This window comes from Cervus canadensis, chromosome 5, assembly GCF_019320065.1.
Source record: "Cervus canadensis isolate Bull #8, Minnesota chromosome 5, ASM1932006v1, whole genome shotgun sequence".
NCBI lineage: Eukaryota > Metazoa > Chordata > Mammalia > Artiodactyla > Cervidae > Cervus > Cervus canadensis.
Window position 1 is genome coordinate 87876264 of NC_057390.1, and position 21381 is coordinate 87897644.

The following is a 21381-nucleotide window of genomic DNA, read 5'->3' on the forward strand; positions in this document are numbered from 1 at the left end:
TTAGGATAAGTCATGTAAAGCTCTGATATAGTGCCTGAAGCTGAGACAGAGCTTAATAAATACATCTGGCTTACTCTTATTGATGCGTTGGAATAGTTCCTGTTACCGTTAATAGCAGGAGCAGGGTTTTGAATCCAGATTTCTTGTGTCTGCGCACGGTTTTCTTGCTACTCCTGCCAGGAAGCCTCTGTTGAGAGCGTTCTCTCACACAGAGCGCAGGACAGAGACGTGCTGATGGGAGAGAAGCAGTGAGTCACCCCAGGAAGACTGGCCTGGTGCCAGGGCCTCAGTGACGGGGCTGGTAGGGAGGCAGAGGGAGAGAGGAGAGAGCCGGCTGCAGGGGTGTGGCTCCCGGAGGGAGCTGGTTTTCCTGAAGCCATGTGGCTGGGAGCTGGACTTGCCCTGAGGTCAGGGCTGGCCCAGGGCTTAAAGAGCTGATGAAGTGCATGTGGCCGTCCAGATCTCTGGGGTGGGCTTATGAGGCGCGCCGGAGGACTCATGGGGCAGTGAGTCACTCCTGGCTGCTCTGGGTTATCACGTTCTTGCTTGAGACAGTAGGAATGAGTGTCTGGTTTCTGGTCACTGATGTTGCTCAGTCCTGGGCACTGGCAGGTACCAGGATGGCCTCTCTGATGTCCTCATTTCCCCATCCCACCTTCCCAACTGCATGCCCCCTCTTCTACACTCTCAGGGTTTCTAAGGGCCCCCCTTGACCTCGGCATCCTCTGCACTGGGGAGGGGGTGTGTAACTTGGAAGTCAGAAGACCTGTGATCACGCCAGGGCCTTCAAAGCCTGTCAGAGCTGCTGCTGTCCTACCTCAGCTCCGTTGCCTGTACTGGGATTCTGCCTGGAATACCCCTTATATGGCTGCCCTGCCCCAGATGATCTCAGCGAGCCCAACCGCTGCCTCACTCAGTGTTTCTATTATGCCCTCAAAGGCTGCCTCCTCCAGCAAGTCCACTCAGATTGACCCCAAGTGGACTCCCTTTAAGCCTCTCAGAGCATATTCTCTGTCTGCCTTTCTCATTCTTCTTTTATATCATAAATACTTGTTCATTCATTCAGGGAGTATATATGCAATACCTGCCAGGCGTCCAGCACTGGGGACCCAGGCCACGAGGGCCCCCATAATTCCGTAGGGGAGGGAGGTCTGAAACAGATGTATAACTACAAGTGTGATCGGTCTGCAGGGAGATCTCGTTCAATCTGAGGGCATTGGGGAGGCCCCTGAGAAGGCTGAGGAGAGACTGAAGGGTGTGCAGGGCCCACTGGGCAGAGGGGGCCTCTGTTCTAGGCAGTGGCAACAGCCTGCGCCAGGGCCCTGTGGCAGGAGTACCAGTGAAGCCCCTGGGATCCGAGCAGACGGAGATCCTGAGGGGCTTCACCAGGCAGCTTGGCCTTCACCCCAGGAGCCCTGGGGAACTGTGGAAGGGAGTGCAGCTGGTCCACGACAGGATCTCATCTGTTTTTCGAAGGGTCCCTCTGGATGCTCTTGGAGAATGAACAGGGGGAGGGTGGCAGGGTTGGAGTGGTCAAAGCAGCCAGGAACCTCCTGCAGGTGCCTAGGAACGGCCTGGGCCACCTCTCCAGCTGGACCGAGGGGGCTTTGAGGGCAGAGAGCCAGCCTTTCTTGGGGCTCAGGAAAGTGGACCAGCCCCCTTCTCCATCACAGGAGCTCTGGGTCCTAGAGACTGCTCTGGGATCTGCTGCTCTCTGTTTTCTTCTGGCTAATCGCTGGGCTGGCCCCTGGGAGCTGAGCAAAGTCTGAGCAATAAAAACAATGACAGCGACAGTGCTGATGATAGGAGCTAGTATTTCTGCCATGTGCCGGGAAGTGGGCCGAGTTCTTTCCATGCGTGATCCCATTGACTCATTCCAACAACCTGTGGGCTGGCTACTATCTTTCTCGTTCTACAGAAAAGAAAATAGGCTAGGGTAGTTAGGTCACTGGCCTAGGGCCCACGACGTTAACTGGTGGAAGGGGGAGGGAAAGTACTTGCGTTTCCCAGGGATTCCTAAGACCTAAAGAGGTGTGTCACGTGGTGCTGTTTCAAGTGCGGTGATGGAGAGAGGGAGAGATGTTTGGGGCAGGGGTCTCCAGCTCTGGGTTAGGGGTATGATCCTGTAGAACAACCTGCCAGGCCTCAAGGTGCCCAGAAACCCCACGTTCAGGGAACTGTGAAGACAGTTATCAGGGTGCGAGAGAAGCAAGGAGGTCGTCCTCGGAGACTGGCACAAAATGAGACCTGCCTGATTGTGGAGACCGCTACAGGGAGCCAGTTTTTCCCCTCGGGCCCAAGGTCTGGGTTCCTGGCTCTTTGCGCTTACCGGTCACCCTCGTGAATGCATGTGGGCTGGTGGGTTTGGCCCAGGCGTCAGTGTAAGTCTACGAGTGCCTGATGGCAGCTGAGTATGTGTATCAATCTGCGAGCCTGTCTCAGTATATTTGTATGTTTACTTGTGTGTTTCATGGTAGTGTGTATTTATGTGTGTGCTGATTGGCGTGCACATGCATTTGTGTGTGTATCTGGTGGTGCCAGGGAGGCCTGTTCTGTTCATACATGCATTTCTCTGTGACCATGTTCCCCACCATGTGCGCCATGCATGTCCTTGAACTTGGGTGTGTTTCTGGCCCTGGGTATTTCTCCTGGGCTTCCCTGGTAGCTCAGATGGTAAAGAATCCACCTGCCGTGTGGGATACCTGGGTTAGGAAGATCTTCTAGAGAAGGGAACGGCTACCCACTCCAGTATTCTTGGAGAATTCTCCAGAATCCTGGAGAATTCCATGGACAGGGGAGCCTGGCGGACTACAATCTCCGTGGGGTCACAAAGAGTCGGACACGACTGGGCGACTAAGCACAGCACATTTCTGCACGAGAACATGTTTGAGTGTAGTTATCCAGACACTGTTTTTTTTAATATCTATTTATTTATTTGACTGTGTTGGGTCTTTGTTGCTCCCCAGCATATGGGATCTTAGTTCCTCAACCAGGGATTGAACCTGCATCCCCTGTATTGCAAGGTGGATTCTCAACCACCGGACCACCAGGGAAGTCCCTCTGGGCAGTATTTTAATGCAAGAGTGATCCTGAGTATCAGGCTCCAGTCCTCTCCTGGTTCTCATGGCCCATGAATTGGTTCTCTTTGTGTGACCTGAGTAGACCGCTTCCTCTGGGTAGGGTGGAGTGTGGAGGACTTACGTTCAAAGGAGCACTGGCATGGGCTTAGGGAGGGTTCTATGGGCACAGGGTGGCCTGTGATTAGGTGACCACTGGGAAGGCACTAACTTGATCCTGCCTTAAAATTCCTCTCTGTTTTCAGTGTCTGACATTTCCCCCATTACTGAGTCATTCCCCAACTGGGACCCTCTTTGATGGTGCATAGTTCCCAGGGGAGGTGGCCGGGGAGGCCTGGCGCTTGCTGAGGGCAGAGCCCCCAGAGCCGGGAAAGAGGGCAGGAGGAATTGTGCATCTGAAGGATTGGGGCAAAGCCACAGAATTTGCTGGCACTGCTAGTGCCAAGCATGGGAGAGCCCAGCTGTGGAAGGCAGCCGCTCTAGCTTTAGAGAATTGTCCAATGTCAACTCTAGAAAGGAGCATGGTGATCACCCAACCCAGGCCCTCATAGTACATGGGAAGACTGAGGCCTGGAAAGAGGAAACCCAGGGAGCTGGGCGGTTCTGGAAGCATGCTGATGTTGCAAGAGCACTGGGTAAGGAGAAAGGGGAACCCCGGTTGGACCACGGTTCTGCCACTGCCCCACTCGGCGACTCTGGGAAAGTCCCCCTGCTCTCTGGGTCTCAGGTGCCTCCCTGTGTCATGTGGGCGTTGGCCTGGCTGCCAGCCGTGGGCCCTCCTGGCTCTCTCCCTGTTCTCTTGGAAGCAGGACTCCTTAACCACCCCCGCCCCTCCCTGGAGCCTGCACTAGGGTGGAGAGAGTGAGGTGCTCCTTTCAGCCCGCCAGAGCATCAGGTCTGCCTGCCAGCCTCTGGGTCCAGTATGTCTCCTCACCTGGGGCGCAGAGAGATGGTGATATCTAGGTGGAATTGTCCCCTCCCTTTCCTGTTTAAGTGAGTTTTTGGCATTTGCACAGAACCTCAGAAAGAAATGGAGAGACACGCCTGTTCAGATGGCCTCCTCCTTTGAAGGATCTTTGTTTGGGTGCAGCCCTTAGCTATGGCCACAGAGGAGAAGCTGGGCCTGGGCTGAGGGGGCGCCCTGGGCTTCTGCCTCCATCCTGAGCACTGTCACAGGTCAGGCCCACCCACCCATCGGCAGTGACTCGGAGTTGGTTTGTTAAAGGGGAGAAGGTGATGAAAGCTTACCTTTAGGAAGGAAGCAGGACCAAATAGATGATGGAGTCGGGGGCTGCCGGAGCACCTACTATGTGCCACGCATGGTGCTGTGTGCTTTACATTCAGGTGAGAAGTGGGCTGAGAGTCCAGTGGTGACCCATGGCTCCCAGGTGCCCAAGTGCTGTTGCTGGAATGCAAACACACACTACCCCCCAACCCTCGTGCTGCCGGACGCTGCCTCCTGGGTGGGGACAGATACACCCATGAGGATGGCAGTGGGCGAGGCTCCCCTCTCTGAACCTCCAGATCCTCACCTGTGAGCCGCAGGTGACATCCTGCACTCAGGGAACAGCCCACCTTCCCTTCTTTCCACCTTTCCCCAGGCCCAGCATAGGGCCTTGGGGGTGGGGAGGAGGGGCTGAGCGGTCAACTTCTGTTCTGGCCTCTGACACTTGAGTGTGTGTGTGTGTCTGTGTGTGGCAGGCATGTATGTGTAAAGGGATCCCTGCCCCGCACTCTTAGAGACTAGAACTCTCCTGATTACGGTCCCAGCTCGCCCACCTAGCAGCTCTGCCACTCTCGGCAAGTGGCTTAAATTCTCTGAGCCTCTGCTTCCCCACTTGAAAACCCCAAACTTCCTGAATTCTGAAGCACATGTCCTCACGAAGATTCCCCATCAGAGGCATCTGGCCCCCCTAGGATCGCCTCCCCAGGATCTGCTCGGGTTGTGTGAGTGCCCCGGGCAGAGTGACTTGGCAGAGCAGGAGCTCCATAACTGGTAATTTATCATCATCATCATCATCACGTGGAATTGATTGAAATGGTGAGCAAAGAAATCCCGTGTCTGGAATTCTGAAAGACCTTTGAGAAGGTCTCCCGGAACTTCCTGGAGAAGTAGGGGGCAGCTTGGGGGCAGAGAACTGGAGTGTCAGGAATAGGGATGGGAGAGCAGCTGAAAACTTGGGTCCTGCCAGCCAGAGACCCCACGGGCCTGTCTGTCCTCCACTCCGGACTTTCTTGCCCTTTGGTCATTGACATGGATGGAAGCCCAAGGGGCTTGGAACATTGACATGGATTGGTGGGAGGGTGGACGTCCACATAGGCTGTGAGTTGTCACAGAGATGGGCAGAGGCTCAGAGGGCTGTCCACACCCAGTCACCAAAGGGTTGGGGGTAGTGACACCAGGCAGCAGCTTGTGCTAAAGCCCCTGGGGCCGTGCTGACCTAAACGCACGGGAACAGGGCTGTGTTAGCAGAGGCAGAGCACCCCATCTGGGGAAGGGGCAGGCTTGGTCCCCGTGGACTGGGCAGGCCCCTCGCTGAGCTTTAGATATCAGACCCTGCACCAGTGAATGAAAGCTGAGGCCTCCACCGGAGCAGCCCCGCCTGGCCGGGCACTTTGAACCTTCAGAGTCTCTGTGAGGTTGCTTTAGAAGAAAGCGGGTGTTTAAAAGAGTTCAAAACTACCAAACTGAGCCATATTCTGTGTCTGCAGGATAATTCTGCAAGCACGTTCATTCATTCACTGGGCATGACACCAGCCCTGTCCTTGCTGTCACGTTGCTTTTAAGCTCCTCGGAGAGCCTAGACGGACTCCCACCTGGGGTGGTCACGTACCTTCTCAGGGCAGAAACTGGTGGTTGTATCAGAACCAACCTAGGGAATAATGATAATAAAGCTAGCAACTACTGTGTTTAGTTGCTTAGTATTTACCATTTTACTGACGATAGCTTATCTCATTTAATCTTTTCCATGACCCTATAAGCAGGGTTTCCCAGGTGGCGTTAGTGGTAAAGAACCCATTTGCCAATGCAGGAGACGTAATAGATGGGGGGTCTGATCCCTGGGTTGGGAAGATCCCCTGAGGAGGGTATGGCAACCCACTCCAGTATTCTTGCCAGGAGAATCCAATGGACTGAGGAGCCTGGCGGGCTATAGTCTATGGGGTCACAAAGAGTCAGACAGGACTGAAGCGACTTAGTGCGCACAGAGTAGGTATCATCCTTAACCCATTTCACAGGTAGGGACATTGAGGCTCAGAGAGGTCCAGTTATTTGCCCATAGCTTATCTGAATTAGGACTTGAACACAAGTGCTATGATAGGACTTCAGCTGGTCTGAGGGATGTGATCAGCCGGGCTAGAGTATGTAGTCAGAGACGGCCTGTTGGAGAGGTAGATAAACCCAGGCCCTGGGGTGTGAAAGGCTAGGGCCAGATTTTTGTCTGTCTTACTTCATCCTCCCTGCAGGCCCCACCCATTTCTCAGAGAGATGAGGGGCCTTGCATAGCATCTTGCAGCCAGTGGTCTCTGGAGCTGGATTTGAACCCTATTTGTGGGTCTCTGACTCCCAGCTCTCAGCCATTGGATACTGTCAGTGGGCTCCATACAGTGAGTTTCGAGTACCTTTTTTTATTGAAAGAAGGGATGTGATTTGCCCACTGTCCCTCACTAAAGATTGACTTGGGTCTAGAACAAGATTTTCTGACTTGAAGGCCAGTCAGTCCCTCTATCTGAGTTCAAGGCTGCAGCTGCTTCCAGAAATCATGTCTTGGGGCCTGCCCATGAAAGGATAGGAGAAAAGGTCATCTGTCTTCATTCAGGGCTGTTGGGGAGCCACCCTTGTCCCTTCACCCCATGCAGGAGGTCAGTAGGCAAGCTGTGAGGCTGGACAGGGCAGGGAACTGGAGGCCAGAGTCTTTGATTACCCTTGCTGTGTGACCATGGAAAAGACCCTTCCCCTCTCTGGGCCTTCCTCACCCTTGTAATACAGTCTTTTGGATCTGAGTACCCTTACAGCTGTGGCCTTCTGGGATGATGAGCATTTGTTCAACCTGCCATATGTAAAGCCCTGAGCTGGGTCCTCGAGGGGATTCAAGGTCCTCCAGGGTGGACATGTGTGGGGAGGTGGGGCTTAATGGGGGACTTCTCTGTTCCCCTGAATAGTCATCCTCCCAGTGAATCTGAGCTCTCTGTCCTCTTCTTATTCTATATCTTGCTAACCTCATAGCATTCATGGTCTTGGCCATTGTGTCTAGCATGTAGTAGGCTCTTGACAATGGTGAAATGAGTGAATGTTAGTTAGAGTTTGAGTCCGCAAGGTTATGCCGGGTGGGTATAAGAGTGGGTGCCAGGGGGTACATTCAGAATAGACTTCAAAGATGACAAGTAATGCTTACCAGATGAGTATTAAAGGTAACCTTGATGGGTGAGGGTGGGAAGACAAAGTGCTATGTGTCCCACTCAACCTCCTAGGAGGAAGAAAACTCTTTTTTTAAACTCAGGAATAGGACGGAACTGTCCATATTGCTACATGATGAGCTACATAAATTGTGAAACATGCTCCCTGGTTCTTTGGACCACAAAAGTGTAAAAATTGTAAAATTTTCATCAGGGTGGAGAATAAAAACCAAGAAAAACTATAAGCCCATTGGCAGCACTTGCCTGATGACAACACCTGTGAGAGAAGAACCCCTCCAAGTTAGCCAGGTGCTTCCCCCTCCTCCCACACCTGGCAAGAGGCCAAGGTTGGGGGAGGCAAGAGCTTATTTGGAGGTGCAAGTCCCTGCTTTCTTGCTGTGTCTCCCAGAAAGCATGCTGTTCCCCTGGCCTGCCACCATTTGTGATACGTCTGCATCATGCCTTATACTGTCTGTGGGTCACCCTCTGGAAGAGGGTCCCTAACCCTCTAGTTGTTGAACTGCAGGTGATTAGAGTACTTTGATGGGTAATACCAGACTGTAGAGGTGAGAGGCATTTGGACTCCACTACCTGGGAAGGCCTGAATAAGATAGCATTTCAGCTAGGCCTTGAAGGATATGCAGAATTTTGACGTGTGGCTATGGGATCTGAGTCCCCTTCCATAGAATTGGTCCTCTATGGATGGGAGAGATTGAGAGGGAGGGGAAAGTAGGGGCAGAAAGATCAGAATAGGGAAAGCTTGAAGAAAGTGGGCAGAGGAGGGGGGTCCTATGGACATTAGGCAGGCCTGGAAGCTGTGTGTCCTTGGGTGAGTCATTTCACCTCTGAGTGAGGTTTCTTCATTTGCAGAAAGGGATGTTTTTCTGTCATTTCTCTTTGTGTGGGTGACATGAGATGATGTGTGCAATCAACATTTGCCTTCATCACATCTAGGGTGCTAGAGTCAGGGAGATGGACAGATCCAGCAAGGGTGTGGCCTACAGCAAATGTCCAACTCTCTCTCCAGACCAGAGAGAGCTGCCAAGCCTACCCTTTAGTATGTGATGGATGAAATGTGGTGTTCAGATTGTGTACAACATTAACTTCCAAATGAGTTAATATCCCATTCCCTCTGTTCTTACATCACCGGGAAGTGAGGCTGGGGTGGGTGAGTCCCCCAAATCCCTATTGGACAACCTGACTCACAGGGAATCCCTCTTCCCTCAGTTTTCCCCTCCCTCTAACTGCCTGAAGGTGCCAAGTCCAGAACACCCCAGCCTGTGCCGCTTCAGCCCCCAATCTATCCCATCACCTCTAAACAGAACACTGGTTCAACCTGCTGTACTGTTCGATGTCTCCTTGTCTCTTCCATTAGACCTGGCACTCTGGGGCTGTGCTCAGCTTAGGCTCAGGTGTCAGAGTCCAGTGCAGCCTGATAGATGGATGAATGGCTACATGGGGAGCCCCGCTGAGATCTGCCATACTCCTCCCAAGAGCTAAACCACCCCCGCCACTCCCCACTGCCCTGAGTCATGAATGGGCCAACCAGCAGTCCCCCTAGAGAAGGTTCAGCCTCCCTCCAGAGGTGGCTCCAAAGCTTGAAGCCCGCAGTGTGGATACTCAGCAAACCCTTCAGCTCCTCCCTGAGCCAGATACTAGGTCACCCTGTCCCCAGAGGGGTTGCCCCTGCTGGGGTACAATGGTTCCAGGCAAAGGGCTCCACCCCAAGAACCTGTGACAGTCACCTGCGAAAGGAAAGTCGCCCGGGTTAGGGGTCCAGGTGACCTGGAGCTGCGTGTCACCACCAGGTGACCTGGTGGCCTGCTGTTCGCCAGAGGACCTGACGCCTGCTCCTGCAGAGCCTTAGTTTCCCCCATCTGTACCAACCAGACTTAGAACATCCGCCTCTCCGGTAGAGGCAATCCCGGACCGGGAGGGGGGCGTGGACTCCTCCAGGTGTTTGGGGTGTGACCTCGTTACTCTTAAGAGGTGAGGGGGCTGCGGCCGCGGAGGGCCCCCGAGGGTCCCCGCCCCTCTGCAGCCCCGCCCCCTCGGCCCCGAGGGCTCCCCCCGCCCCCGCGCCCGGGGGGGCTCGGGCATCCTCGGTCGCGGCCGGTGCGGCTCGGCTCGGCGTCGCCATGGCAACAGCGGCTTAGGGGGCGGGGGCGACGTGGCGGGCGGGCGGGCGGGCGGGCGGGCGGGCGGGCGGGCGGGCGGGTGGCGCGGGGTGGGCTGGGCCGCGCTGCGCGGGCCGGGCCGTCGGCGCTCGGTCGGCAGGCGGGCGGCGCGGGCCGCGAGCTGCAGGGGCCGAGCCCGAGCCCGCGCCCGCCCTCGGCCGCGCGGCCGCCCGAGCCAGGGCGCGGGTCCCGCGCGGGTCCCGGACCCGCCGCCGCGCTAACCCCGCCTCCCCTTCCCCCTCTTGTCGCCCCGCGCGCAGGGCTTCCTCAGCCGCCGCCTCAAGGGCTCCATCAAGCGCACCAAGAGCCAGCCCAAGCTGGACCGCAACCACAGCTTCCGCCACATCCTGCCGGGGTTCCGGAGCGCCGCCGCCGCCGCCGCCGCCTCCGCCGCGGACAATGAGAGGTGAGCCCGCCGCCGGCCCGGCCTCCGCGCGCCGCCGCCCCGGGATGCGCCCCGGAGGGCGCGGGGACAAAGCGAGAGCCGGGACTGGGGCGCGCCGAAAGCGCGAGGGCTCCCCACGCCGCCCTCCGGCAACTTGTGGGGCCACCTCGGACCGGGGAGGAGCGACGGGAGGACCCTTCTCTCTTCCCCCGGGGCGGGGCGGGGGGGTGTGTGAGGACGAGGTGCCCGAGACTCGGGTCGAGGCCCGGAGGGAAGTGCCTTCCCCGAGAAGTCCTGCCTTGCCTTGCCGTGGTGGGCATTGTTTCCCGGGCTGTGCAGTGCCCGGCGCTGGGGGCTGAAGTGGCACCTCCACCGCAGGATCCATCTTCCTGCCTCTGGAGCCCTTGAGTGTCCGATACAAAAGGCATTTCGGCTGGGTTTTGCGGAGACCCAGCGGTGAGGAAAAGGGTGAACATCTGGAGGGGAGGAGCAGGGGGCTGGGTCGCTTAGGGGACACATCTGCTCTAAGTAGGGCGCGTGCTCCGCTGGGGGCTGGGGCGAGCAAGCGGGCAGTGCCCGAGGCCAAGGAAGAAGGGCCTCATCCTTTCCAGCCCCGGGCAGCTGCTCCCTGTCTCACCTCTCCACTCCCAGGGGTGTCTCCAATTCCCCGTTTCCTTTTCCCGGGCCAGCTTGGAGCAGGTGTGGAAATTCCAAGGGGAGGTGGCTTGTGGGGCAGAGGAGAGAGAGGAGGTGGTTCAGCCTGCCAGGAGTCACTGGCAAGAGCAGGCTTCAGCTCGCAAGGGCAAGCCATCCTGTCCGCGTGTGGGGGCACTGGGCGGACACAGCCTCTCCTTTCGGGGCCCAGGTTCCCCTCCTTGAGCGTGCCAGCCCTGGCACCTTCCTGCTTGGGCACAGGCATGGTGATGGATTCTAGTGCCAGTTAGAACGTGTCCCTGCTCGGCTAAGTGGAGGTGAAGGAATGAGCAGGCACCAGGGAACCTTTTCAGCATTCAGCCTTGTGTCTCAGGCCCCTGGCATCTGCCTCCCTTCATAGGGCTGTGCCCCTGTGTGTGATTGGCGAGTTGGCACTCCCTGTAGGGGAGGCACAGGTAGAATGAAAATGTCTCTCCCCTCCCCCTTGGTTCCAGCAGGCAGAGGAGTACAAGTTATAGCTCAACTCCTGCCCAAGGTTGACTGACTGTTTAACTGACCCCTAGCATCTTCCTGAAGAGTACCCCTTCCACCCTCCAGGAGAATTACTAGACCTTTAATTTTCATCCACCGGGAGCTGCTCTCTCTAATGCATCCTAACTGCTGCCTGCGGCTGGTTTCCTGCCCCACGCTGCCAACCCCAGTCCGAGGCAGGACCCTCAGCCTTTCTCTGATGGCCATAGTGCCCCAGGGGACCAGGCGTGTCCTAGCAGGAAGATTTAGCCAGGCCAGAGCTCGGTGCTGGGTGCAGCCACTGCGTCTTTGAAAACCTCGATTCCCATCTTTGTTATTGTCTGGGCGGCAGGCCACCCGGTTTGCTGCCTTCTTCCCTCCGACTGGCCCCTGCCTTCTCCGGCTTTCTCCCTCGGGAACATGCCCTTCGCTGCACTTTCCTGGGTAGTGGTCAGGACCCTCTGCACCCGCATGCGAGACATTGTGTACGTACCTAGTTTTGTATGCTTGTGTTGGTGGTCCGGGGAGCTGGAGAGATGGCAGGCGATCCAGCCTCTGAGTGTGTCTGCCCTCCGGGAGCAGACAGCGTGCATGCTGTGTTTACCTCCCTCCAGCGGGCAGCCCGCACTGAGATGCTGCCGAGCAATCGGCTGGCAACCCCGGGCGGAGGTCGGGACATGGCCGAGATGACCTGGAGCAGGTCCTGCCCAGCTTGACTTCAGGTCAGCTTTGCCACAGGCCGGAGGGGTGCGGAGTGGGGGCCGCGGTGGGGAGTAAAACTACGAGTCTTTCTAGCGCCGGTGGTGAACGGTAGCTGGAGCAGAATGTCACTGGCGGTGGTGTGGGATTGTCTTATTAATTTTCTATAAACAAAATCTGGCTTGGAGGCTTCTCTGGCACAGGAAGGGAGCCCAGATTTCCCACGGACAGGCAGAGAGATGGAATTTGAAATCCTTCTACCCAGCCTTGGAGCTGAAATAGGCTCTGCTAGGACTGGGATCTCCTGATTTGCTGCCTTGCTCTGAAATAGATTGATCAGCTGCCGCTGGGATGGACGGGCAGGTATATCTCTGGGGCAGTCCCTGGAGGCGTCCTGTTTGGAGTCGAGTGAGTAAAACCAGCTTTGGCGACCCCACCCCACCCGCCAAGCTCATGGTCAAACCTGGGCAAGTGCAGAGACGCCTCCCCCACCCCCCCACCCCCCCCACCGCCCGACTCTGACGTGGTGTGGTGTTGCTGAGGCTGGGTGGACAGATCAGCTGCCTTCGACTTGGCTCAACAGTGAGGAGGGGGTTGAATCCTGGCTCCATGGGACCCCGCCGAGCTGCCATGCCTCTCCCTGGGAGGGGGGTAAGTGCAGAGAGCAGCCTCCGTGAAGGGATGGGCATGGGAACGGGGGTGGGGGCCTCTAGGGTGGCCAGTGTGAGCTGGCTCCTGTGGCCTCCTCACGTGGAGAAGGAGAGCTGGGCACTCGGGGGCAGCCGCCTGGGTTCTGACACTGGGGGAATCTGTCTGTTCTATGGCCGCTGCCAAAGCGGCGTTGTCGCACGCTTTCTGCCATGCTCCTCAAACTGCTGTGTTGGGAAGGTTATTTTTTTGCCGGGATCCTCTCATCTGGAGGTTGGAAACCAGTTGGTTCTGTTCTGGGATCTTTCGGCTCCCTGGGAACGGGAGCCTGGTCCAGGTGTGGAGATGGCGGGGAGAGGGCTGATGTCTGGTTGTGAGCCTGGAGTCCAGCCAGCCAGGGCTGGGGAGGGGGCACAGCTGGGCTCTGGGAGGTCCGAGGGCCACGGATTTGAGCCTTTGTACTTATTTCCCTGAAAACAGCCTGGGGAGGTTCCCAGCTGGTCTCCAAGATCACTGGGCCCCTCAACATTCATTTCTTCTTTGGAGGTTCTGGAGATAAGCACCAAGGACAGGTAATCATTGCCCGTGGATAACAGAAATGAATGCCACTCCGAGGCTTCCCAGGTGAAAGGTGTGCTGGCAAAAGCATTTTTTTTTTTTTTTTGCAGACTGGAAATGTTCCTGCCTCATTTACAAGACAGTTTTAATGTTGGTAAAAGCGATCTTGGATGTGGTGTTTCTGCCCTCCCAGAAGATAATTTGTAATTCACTCATTTATTTATTAATGTTCCTAAGTAGCTGGGAGGGTCAGCTGGCAATACAGTGCCTTCCTCATTTTTTTCCCTCCGCAATATTCTCTCTGGGTGATGCTGGCCCTCCACACAGGTGGGCAACCCAGGTGCAGGTACCCAAGGCTGATCATGTGGGGAGCAAGGGACTGACTACCCCTTCTAGGGAATACGTACGTTGCCGGGAGTTCCCACACCTGAAAGTTACAAAGGGTAGTATTCCGGGCAGTATAAGACTAAGGGATCAAGATAATTTGGAGGTAGAGGTGGGGGCTTTCAGGGTCCTTCCTCTGGCCCTGAGTAGGCAGAAATCAGTCCTGTCCCTTTGGATGAGGCATTTCTTGAAGCAGGGAGAGGGAGCTTGGTGAGGAACTGGAGGAAATGGAAGAGGGGATCCGTTTTCTGTTGACAGTAGATGCAGGCAGGGCTGGGCACCCACGCCTGGGTGTTCTTGACTCTCTCCCTCCCCTGCTGTAGACAGCGAGTGCCTGGTCCTTCTCCGCCTTCTCTTGGGTGATGTCGAGATGATTGTGCATTTCAGTGTCTGGGAGTAATGGGAAATATGTGGTCTTTGGATTTGAAGCCAGGCAGTTCCTGGGGCAAGTCACCTTAACTGTTCTGAGCCTCAGTTTGCCCATCAGCAAAATGGGTCTGATGATAATCACATTGTTGGAAACATTAATATTAATATATTCATCATGTACTTAATAGAAAATGTCCTGTTCAGTGCTGTTTCCTTAGCAACTAACACTGGGTTTTGCACATTTCTTAAATGTTTCTAAAATTTTATTAAATAAGTTATAATACATGAGAGCAGTTAGACAGCCGTGTTGTAGGTTTTCAGTAAGTGGAAGTAAATATTTGGAGGGAAAAGTCAATCCTTCTTGGTAAACCTCAGTTTTCTTCTCTGCAGTGTGGGAATAATAATGTGCAATCACGCGGTATTATTATTCAAGAGGTGGAACTAGATGCTCCTGTTCCTTGAAAGGTGAAGAGGGCTGTATGGAGGATCCCAGCTACTTTAAAAATCGATTTTTGATGTTTGGACCATACTTCTCTTTTAGTAATCTGGGCATTTATATAATGTCTAGTTTTTCTTTATTAAAATGGTGCTGGTATTTAATCCTTAAATATGCATCTTTTATCTCCATCTGTGATTGTTTCCATGAGATAAAGTTTTAGAATTTCTAGGTCAAAAAATATGAGCAGTTTCAGGCTTTTGATAAATATGCTTCCCATCGAGAGCCTGTAGTAATTTACACTCCCCCAAAGATTTTTGAGGGTGCCCACCTGTTTCTTCACGCCTTTGAAAACATTGGTGTCACTGGTAACACGATCTTTGTCGTTTGTATAGGCAGAAGAGTGGCATTTCTTTGTTATTTGCATTTCTTGCTGGTTAGTCATTGAACATTGTTTTCCTGGGTTTAATGGCCAGCAGTGCTGTGCTGCTGCCTTAGAGTCTTGTCTGTTCCTGTCCTCTGCCTTCTGAACGTTCTGACAAGCCCTTTGCAAGAGTCTTCCTTGCCCTGTTTGGCCTTCCTTGGTTCCTTCACCACCATCCTTGTAGGTGGATCTTTGTTAAATGGGCCTCTGCCTTCCAAGCAGTATGACAGGGAATTCATTAATTACCTGCAAGGCGTGCTCCCCAGCTCCCCCTCCTCTGCTCTGCTCTCCATAAGGGAACCAGATTTAATTCTTAATCCGATAATTATCGTAAGGAAGCCTGGCACTGACACAGCGCTTTGAGAGGTCTGTTGCTGAACAGCACCGGTAAGCAGTGAAGCGGTGGTTAGATTCAGGGAAACTGAGGCACGCGGTCAAAGGCGTGGCGGTGGGACCGTCCCAGAAGCCTGGCCTTGTGTGCAGGTCCCAGCCCCCCTGCAGCGTGATACTCGGAGCCCCGTGGGCACCTTTGGGGCAGGGCTGACTGGAGCCCTGCCAAAGAGCACGTGATTCTGGGCTTCATCTCCAGAGGGAGGGGGAGCCACAGAACATGACCTGGACGTGGAAAAGAACCAATTTATTTCTGCTTTCTCATTTTTATCGCCCTCCTTTTAGATCTTCAGCTCCCTCGTGTGTATCTTCCAAAGATCCGAGCTGGGCAATATTTTTAGGAACGGCGGAAATTAGCTAGTAAGGATGTGATCAGCCCCAAGCTGGGGTTTTAAAGGCTAGAGAAGCCTTGACCTGTACAGATGTCTGTAGGCATGTACACATGCCTTTGACATGCACATGAGCGCATGTCTTTGTATGTCTTACAAGTACGCATCTGCCCTCATGAAGGTGTGTATATGTAAACATCCTTGTACATGTCTGTGGATCTGAAATGAGGAATCACATGTAAAGCATTTGGAACAGTGCCTGGCACTTCATGTTGGGTTGGACCACGTGAAATGTTTTTGTAGGTCGATTATGGACATATGGTTCATTCTCGGCGCTCAAGGAGTTCTGGCTACTGTTCTTATTGTGTCTGTTTTCTTATGTGTACGTGTCTCCCGGCATGTGCGTTTACATACCCCCCATTTCATGGTGTGTGTGGTATGTTCTGTGTTTGAGCGCTCACATGTGGGTATCTGTGTGCAGGTGTGTAGTTGCTGTCTGGGCGTGTGGCCGCCGAGCCAGCCAGTTTTGTGAACAAAACTGCCTGCCTTCCTGGGGAAAATCTCCCACGACTCAGCATCTCCCCAGGCCGTCAGGACAGCCACCCTCTGAGCCCCTTCGTGGCCATAGATGCCAGCAGAGCCCAGGCCTAGTTGCCAGGCCTGATGGGTACTGCAGGGCCTTTCCCATTCTCCTAGAAAAACCCTGTCTATTTCCAGGTCCCAGGTCTGAGGATATGCAAATTGACTCTTTAATGGAATTCCTTTGCAAAATATTACTTGAACCAGAAAGTTAATTACCAGGCTCTAATTAATGGCTATTTTAGAGGGCCACAGAAGAGAACTGGAGATCACAGGGAGACCAAAAAGGCAAGAAGCAAAACATCCAACTCCCACTGCTGGCATGGTGACCCCTCCCCAGGTGGCCAAGCCTGCTTAGCTGCTTGCCAACCAGGCCTCCTGGGTGATCGGCCATGGGTGAGTGGAAAAAGGGCTTCTTGCATGAAGAGCCTCAGATGCTGGGTCTTCTGGGTGCTGGTCTATCAGCCTACAAGGAGTGACTTGGGCTGCATTCCCGGCCTGGGGGTGGGGTGTGCAAATGACCGAGGAGAGCCCGAGCAGATTGGGTTGAGGCTGTACCACTCCCATCCCCACCCTCTGAAGCCCCCAGAGCAGCCAGGCAGCATGCCCACAGCCTGGGCTATGGACGGGGCAGTCACCCAGCCACGCTACAAGGAAACTAACCCTTGTTAGTTAGTTAGGGTGACTAACCCCTGAGACAGAAGGACTCTCCAGCCTTTGTGGGCCTGTATGGGTAAGAGCCTGTGGGTGGGCGCACAGCGTCTCACACATACCAGGGGCACAGGCTTGGGTGTCCCCCACCCAGGTCCTGCCTGCAGGCCACGCCACATGCTCCCACCCCGGGCATGCACATGTAAGAACCTCCCTTTGTCGCCCCCACCTCCTTCCTGCCGCCACGTGAACTTGGAGAGTCACAGGCCAGGCTGGAGCAGACGAGTGCCAGGTCACAGGAACCTGGCTTCTGGCCTGCCCCACTAACTCAGCACAGTCTACCTTGGAACAGCCTGTCTCCCCAACTCGTCTCTCCAGACGGGCTGGCAGGGCAGGAATTGACCCAGATGAAGGTTGGGTTTGCATTCCCCCCCACCTTCATCAGGCACTCAGATGAGTGAGTTACTCTTTGTCCCGGTGATTTCCCCCTCCCTAGTCCAGTGGGCAAACCTCCATGGGGGTCCCAGTAGCTCTGGCCACCTCCCAGTTCACCCTGGGACCATCACCTGCCTCCAGCCCTGACCTTTCTCCCAGCCTCAGGCGCTTGTTTGCAGGACCTGGTTGTAAGAGAGTGCTGCGGGCAGAGATATAGATGCCAGCCTGGTAGCACAGGCTCTAATTTGATGCGACATTGTCGTGGGGCGTTTTCATACCGAGGGCAGTGAGTGAGTGCAGCGTCTCCCTGTGCCCACTGACTAAGGGGAAGTTAATTTCATGCTCTGTCTTGTTGACATTCGTAATCAAAGCTTCGTGTTGCAGCTGCAGACTGTTAGCACGTGAAGGATGTGTGCGCCTCAGCAATTACTGTTTCCGGTGGGGGAGGAGATTAATAGGATGTTAACAGCCCCACCCTTCTGCTCCTATTACCCTTCTTTCCCCCTGTCCCCCTTCCCTAGATTTCATCAGGAAATTCCATCCCAACATCAGCTCTGATAAAACCCCACTCTTGTCTTAGAAGCCGAGGGCCTGGCCCCTGAGCTGGACTGACCAGCCCATCCCAGGAAGATGCCCAATAAAATGTAGATTCTTGGGCCCCCACCCTGGACCTTTTGGATTAGACTCTTTGGCCTAATTGTGTTCCCCCAGAGTGTGAGAACCGCTGTCTAAAGTTTGTTCCTTTTGCCGAGGACAGGGCTCTGTCCCAGCAACTTGCTTAGGCATTGCTATATTCTTATTGATTCCTCATAGTAAGAGTGTTTTGTATTTCTCATTTCACTGAAACTCCAAGAGGGGAATGTTCCTGGCCCAAAGTCACATACTGGGGGGCCCCCAAGCCAGGCGGTCCACTCCCTGGTTGAGACCTAGAATCCTCCCATGAGCATGCTGTGCCCTTTTTTATTAAGGTTGTGGTGTTTTTTGAAATTACCTTCCCCCTTTGACAGGAGTCCTTCCGTGCTTGCCCAGCGCTCCCTGCTGTGAAAAGCACTTTCACCCTGTGCTCCAGGTCGACAAAGGGCACTTGGAGCAGTTAGGTCGTTTATGACTGTGGTCTGCATCCTACAGGGGAAATGGGCGAGGCTCAGAGAGGTGTAGGGGGTCAGAGCTGGAGCTGGGATGCGTCTCCTAACTCCAGGTCCAGTGCTTGGCCCACCTGAGCCGCTGAGGCTCACTGCTCTTGCCAACTTCCCCGTTATGAGTGGTTCAGAGAGGTATACTCAGTCCTCTCTGGAATCACCAGGATCAAGTGAGTAATGTGATTCAAGCCCAGGTCCACTGGGTCAGAGCTCGTAGGACCGGACTAGCTGATTTAGGGCTGGACCAGGGGTCCTTGGCCCCACCTGGGAGGGGAGCTCTCTAAGGACAGCCTGGAGAGGCTCGGATGAGAGTGGCGGTCTATGCCGAGGCCCTGGGGTGGCCAGGCTGGGTGGCGTAAGCTGTATCCCCAGCTGGGGAGGCCAGATGCCTGCTGAGGTTGGGGAGAAGGATAGGGGAGGGTGGGGCTGGGGAATCTGGGCCTGGGGGTGTGGAACTGGAATGTGAATCCATGACTGCCTTACAGCCCCATGCCCTGTACTGCCAGCTGCTGGGGAGGTCAGCAGGTGTAGGCTGGTCCAAGGCCAGCTCCACCCACTGCTTCTCTTTGAACCTCAGTTTCCCCATCTCAACAAAGCTAAACAAAGACTAATATCTCAGTGCCTGGGATTCTGATATTCCTGGAGGGAGAGCGCCCAGCAGGGGAGTGTCTTGTCTTTCCTGGGCTTTGCTGCACAGCCTTCAGGTGGTGAAGTCCCTGGAGGTGGCGTGGAGCTAGGGGGGCCAGGATGCCTTTCATTTCTGCACTCTTCATGGCAAGCTTCTCTGCTGGGTGTTGCAATATCACCACCACCCACTGCCCTGAGTGGCCACCTGCTTGATGGGCCAAGCTCTGTGCCCTTTGCCTTTCCTATGCGTTCTCATGTCATCCTTACATCAGCACTCTGAACGATATTGCTTGTCCTCATTTTTCAGAAAAGAAAATTGAGGCCCAGAGAGACTGAGCACTTGCCCAAGTCACACAGCTCGTAGGTAGGATCCAAACCCAAGCGGTCAGGCTCTATTATCAAAGGCCCCTCCATCAACCACTGTTCTTGTGGTGTCTGTTTTCCAGACGAGCTGCTCAGTTGGTAATATCATCACTAACCTACCTGCCCCTTACGGAGCGTCTGCCGCGTGCCAGGGACTGTGTGTTGTCCGTGCGTCATCTCTAATCCTCTGCACTCCCCTCGTTTCATCCTCCCAACCCCATGTTACAGGTGCTGAAACTGGCCTCAGAGAGGTAAAATCACTTATCAGGGATTACCCTCGTGATGGATTTAGGATCTAGGTCTCTGGACTCAGCCAGGGCCCTCTCCAGTGTAGTAGCTGACATGATGGACAGGTCCCATGGGCTAGGCCTGCTCTCAGCACTTCGCAGAGAGGGACTCACTCCAACCTCACGACAGCCCACGTGCTACTACTGACTATTGTTATCCCTGGTTTACAACCAGGAAGCGTGGCCTGCCCAGCTGGAATGGCAGAGCTAAGATCCTAACCTAAGAAGCCTGGCTCCTAAATCTGTGCTCTTCACTATTGCACAGGCCTGCCCCTCCCTATTTTACAGATGGGGAAACTGAGGCTCCAGCAGGTAAAAGCCACTTGCCCCTATCTGATCACAGGTAGGTGGCAGAGATGGGGTCTGTACTTAGATGTTTTCGGAGTTTTACTGGCTCACATGGGTTTCCTTGGTGGCTCAGCGGTAAAGAATCCACCTGCAATGCAGGAGACACAGAAGACATGAGTTCGATCCCTGGGTTGGGAAGATCCCCTGGAGCAGGGCACAGCAACCCACTCCAGTATTCTTGCCTGGAGAATCTCATGAACAGAGGAGCCTGGTAGGCTACAGTCCATGGGGTTGCAAAGAGTCGGACACGACTGAAGTGACTGACCATGCACACACGTACATGGGAGGGTGTCCTGGGCCACCCCTGGCTCTGCAGGAGGCTCCTCTGAGTGCTGAAGTTCTGGAAGGGTGGAGGAGTGTGGCCGTGGAGGCGGGCCTTCCTCCTGGTCTCTGTGGGTGGGTCCCCATGGTGTGAGGCTAGGGCTAGCTCCGGGACCATCCCCACATTTGCAGTTGCTCAGTGATTATAAGTGTCTCTCTCTATGGGCACCCCCAGCAGTCTGGGCCCCCACACCTCTTTTCCTCTTGGCAGAGCGAGTGAGCACGGCTGCATTTGGTCTGTTGATTGATGACCTTGGGTGAGGTGGGGGAGTGACAGAGGTCTTGGGTGGGCTCACTGGCCTTGCATAGCACACCCCCTTCCCCTTCTCCCCAGATCAGCATGGTCACTCTCCTTACTGCCCAGGAAGATAAGGGAAACCTGTGATGCTGATGGGCAGGGCCTCCCCGCCCAGGCTTTGATCCACTCATGTCGCCAGATGGGTGCGTCTGGCCGAGCCCTCTGGCCGGATGGGCTGAGGGGGCTGCTAGCCCTGCAGCCAGATTCCTAGCCCACCCAGCCGCCTGTGGACCTGAGATGGCTCTAGGCCCCTGCACAGCTGCCCGACCTCAGGGCGGGGACAGAGCTGGGGCCGTGATGGCTGGGCCCTGGCGGGCGTTCTGCCGGAGCCCGACAAGCACGCTCTCGGTGGTCGTGTCTAGCTCCTCTGCGCATGTGAAGTTCACGTTTATTGATGATGGTTGTTTATGAGACTAGTGAAAACCTATGAGTCAAGGGGTGTTGAACCTGGCAGGGAATTCTGTGTGTGATCCATCCAGAGTTCATCAGACTCAGCTCCTGGTTCCTGGGGATGAGACTGGAGATTCCCCTCCACAGGTGTCGTGGGCATCCTCACTCTAGGCCCTGAGAAGTCCTGCAGGAAAGAAACCGGTTTCATCTTTTTTAATCCGGGGTTTCCTGTCCCCACCCCCACCCCAGGAGCAGTAGTATTCTGCAGAACCTTCTTGGGTAAACACTAATTTGAAGTGTTACCTCTCCTTAGAAGCGTGCTTTTTAAGAGGAGACTTTGGAAGTATTCCATGCCTTGCGGACCTGTGGGAGCAAGCCTTGAATGATGGCCTTGCTGGCCCGGCAGCAGCTTTGAGGGTATATTATTTTTTTGGAAAAAGGCACTCCCAGGTCTTCAGAATCAGCTACTAGCTCTTCTGAGTGTGCGGTGGCGGTCTGGCTCTGTTCA

The 21381-nt window shown here is 54.9% G+C and overlaps 1 protein-coding gene across 7 annotated transcripts in view; it reads left to right on the forward strand.

The window, feature by feature from the left end:
• The window catches only part of LOC122442108 (DAB2 interacting protein), a 212940-nt gene that overhangs the window by 115112 nt on the left and 76447 nt on the right, over window positions 1–21381 (forward strand). For all 7 annotated transcript variants that reach the window (XM_043469445.1, XM_043469443.1, XM_043469448.1 and 4 more), the window contains one exon: window positions 9910–10055. In XM_043469445.1, the coding sequence (XP_043325380.1) occupies window positions 9910–10055 (146 nt within the window). The remainder of the gene's footprint in view (window positions 1–9909; window positions 10056–21381) is intronic.